The sequence below is a fragment of the Priapulus caudatus genome, unplaced genomic scaffold (genome assembly GCF_000485595.1).
Source record: "Priapulus caudatus unplaced genomic scaffold, Priapulus_caudatus-5.0.1 Scaffold2, whole genome shotgun sequence".
Classification (NCBI taxonomy): Eukaryota; Metazoa; Priapulida; class Priapulimorpha; order Priapulimorphida; family Priapulidae; genus Priapulus; species Priapulus caudatus.
The window spans coordinates 229,543-232,094 of NW_014577063.1; the positions used below are offsets into that span (position 1 = coordinate 229,543).

At 48.9% G+C, this 2,552-nt stretch overlaps 1 protein-coding gene across 1 annotated transcript in view; it reads right to left on the minus strand.

The window, feature by feature from the left end:
* LOC106816381 (ensconsin-like) overlaps positions 1–1,550 on the minus strand; it is a 25,749-nt gene extending 24,199 nt beyond the window's left edge. Inside the window, exons 1-2 of the mRNA XM_014821015.1 lie at positions 1,515–1,550; positions 150–249 (exon numbers count right to left, since the gene is read on the minus strand). Coding sequence (XP_014676501.1) covers positions 150–249; positions 1,515–1,537 — 123 coding nt within the window. The 5' untranslated portion in view covers positions 1,538–1,550. The remainder of the gene's footprint in view (positions 1–149; positions 250–1,514) is intronic.
* Positions 1,551–2,552: the final 1,002 nt, after the last annotated feature.

Consider the following 2,552-nt stretch of genomic DNA (forward strand, 5'->3'; position numbering starts at 1 on the left):
ACAATGTACACAGCAGAAGAAACCACCCCACCCCAACCCTAACCCCTGAGGGTGTACGACAGACACCGCACCGCTCAGTGCAGCGTCCCGACGCGCACGGTGGAAGACAGACGAAGTCCGACGCGGACGGCGGACGACAGACGACGTACCCGTTCGGCGCGCAGCATGCGTTCTCGCCGCTCCTCGACGTCCGGCGTCTCTGCTCGTGCCGCGGTGCCGATGCCGTCTATCCGCCTTGCGTCGATCCTCCTGAAACAACAAGGCGAACGTCAGCTGCTGCACTCCGCCGTCCCGCGGACCGCGGCGTTGCCATGCGCTGTCGTGCAATTAGACCGTGCTACATAGACGCACGCACCAGTCGCGTGACTACAGGCTGTCACACGCTATGAATGTACAGTGCACAACCCGTAGGGCGTAATACAGGGAGTAATCACCGCTTACATTCTAATCGTATACGAAGGGGTCGTCACTACGTATTTCGTGCTTCCTGCACAAGACGGCAGCATTGTTTACCTGCAGAATCCACCACCAGGGGTCAGCACTGCTCAAATATTGCATTCTGCACCAGGAGCCACCACTACTCATTTCCTGCTCATCGTAACGCACTGCTTACATTCTGCAACCTGATCTATATAACAGCTATGCCGCCCTCTAGCATCACACACCAGCGGTCAGCACTGCCAACATACAGCATCACACACCAGGGGTCAGCACTGCACGTAGCAGCATCACAAACATCCAGGCGGTGCAGGCACTGCAACGTACAGCAATCGCAACACCAGAGGGTCAGCACTGCCAACGTACAGCATCACACACCAGGGGTCAGCACTGCCAACGTACAGCATCACACACCAGGGGTCAGCACTGCCAACGTACAGCATCACACACCAGGGGTCAGCACTGCCAACGTACAGCATCGCACACAGGGTCAACACTGCCAACCTCCACATCAACACACCAGGGGAGCAACACTGCCAACCTCCACTCACACACCAGGAGAGCACAGCTGCAACCTACACCATCGGCACACCAGGGGGACAACACTGCCACGCTCCAACATCACACACCCAGGGGGAGCACACTCGCCAACCTCCAACATCACACACCAGGTGTCAGCACTGGCCACCTGCCCAAATCACACACACAGGGGAGCAACACTGCCAACCTCCCAATGACATCACACACCGCGAGGGAGCACACTGCCAACCTACACTATCACACACCAGGGGAGCACACTGCAAACGCTCCCCAAACATCACACACCAAGAGGAGCAACACTGCCAAACCTCCAACATCACACACAGGTGTCAGCACTGCCCAACCTCCAACATCACACACCAGGGTAGCACACTGCCTACCTCCGCAACATCACACACCAGGGAGAGCCCACTGCACCTCAACATCAACACACCATGGGGGAGCACACAATGGCCAAGCCTCCCAACATAACACCCAAGGGGGAGCAAACACTGCCAACTTACACCATCGCACACCAGGGTCCAAGCACTGCTCACCTCTTTTTCTTGATAAGCTGCATGTGTTCTTCCTGCGTCCTTGTGGGCAGGCTCCTCTAGCCTGACGCGATTCTGTCTCCTCCTGCTTCTCACGGCAGCGCGGCGTACCCCTGCTCCTAATCTTGTGAGAGGAAGGTAGGAGGGATGCTATTGTAGATAGAGAAACACACACAGCAGTCAGTGACAACATCGCTCAACTGCTCATGTACACTCAGTTTCTACCGCTTGAATGTAGCACTCAGTGATACTGCTTATGTACACTCAGTGACAACTGCGTATGTACACTTCAGTGACAACTGCTTACCGTACCACTCAGTGACAACTTGCTTATGTAGAAAAAAAAAAAACAAAAAAAAAAAAAAAAAAAAAAAAAAAAAAAAAAAAAAAAAAAAAAAAAAAAAAAAAAAAAAAAAAGAAAAAAAAAAAAAAAAAAAGAAAAAAAAAAAAAAAAAAAAAAAACAAAAAAAAAAAAAAAAAGAAAAAAAAAAAAAAAAAAAAAAAAAAAAAAAAAAAAAAAAAAAAAAAAAAAAAAAAAAAAAACCAGCCACTCAGTGACAACTGCTTTAGTCACTCAGTGACAAACTGCTTACGTACAACTCAGTGACAACTGCTTTACGTACACTCAGTGACAACTGCTTATTTACACTCAGTGACAACTGTCTTATGTACACCTCCAGTGACAACTGCTTACGTACACTCAGTGACAACTAGCTTATGTACACTCAGTACAACTGCTTATGTACCCTCAGTGACAACTGGCTTATGTACCATCTCAGTACAAACCATGCTTTATGTACAACTCAGTTGACAACTGGCTTATTACACTCAGTGACAACTGCTTATATACACTCAGTGAAACTGCTTAATGTACAGTCAGTGCCACAACTGCTTATGTAACACCTCAGTGACAACTGCGTATGTACACTCAGTGATAACTGCTTATGTACACTCAGTGACAACTGCTTATGTACACTCAGTGACAACTGCTTATGTACACTCAGTGATAACTGCTTATGTACACTCAGTGACAACTGCTTA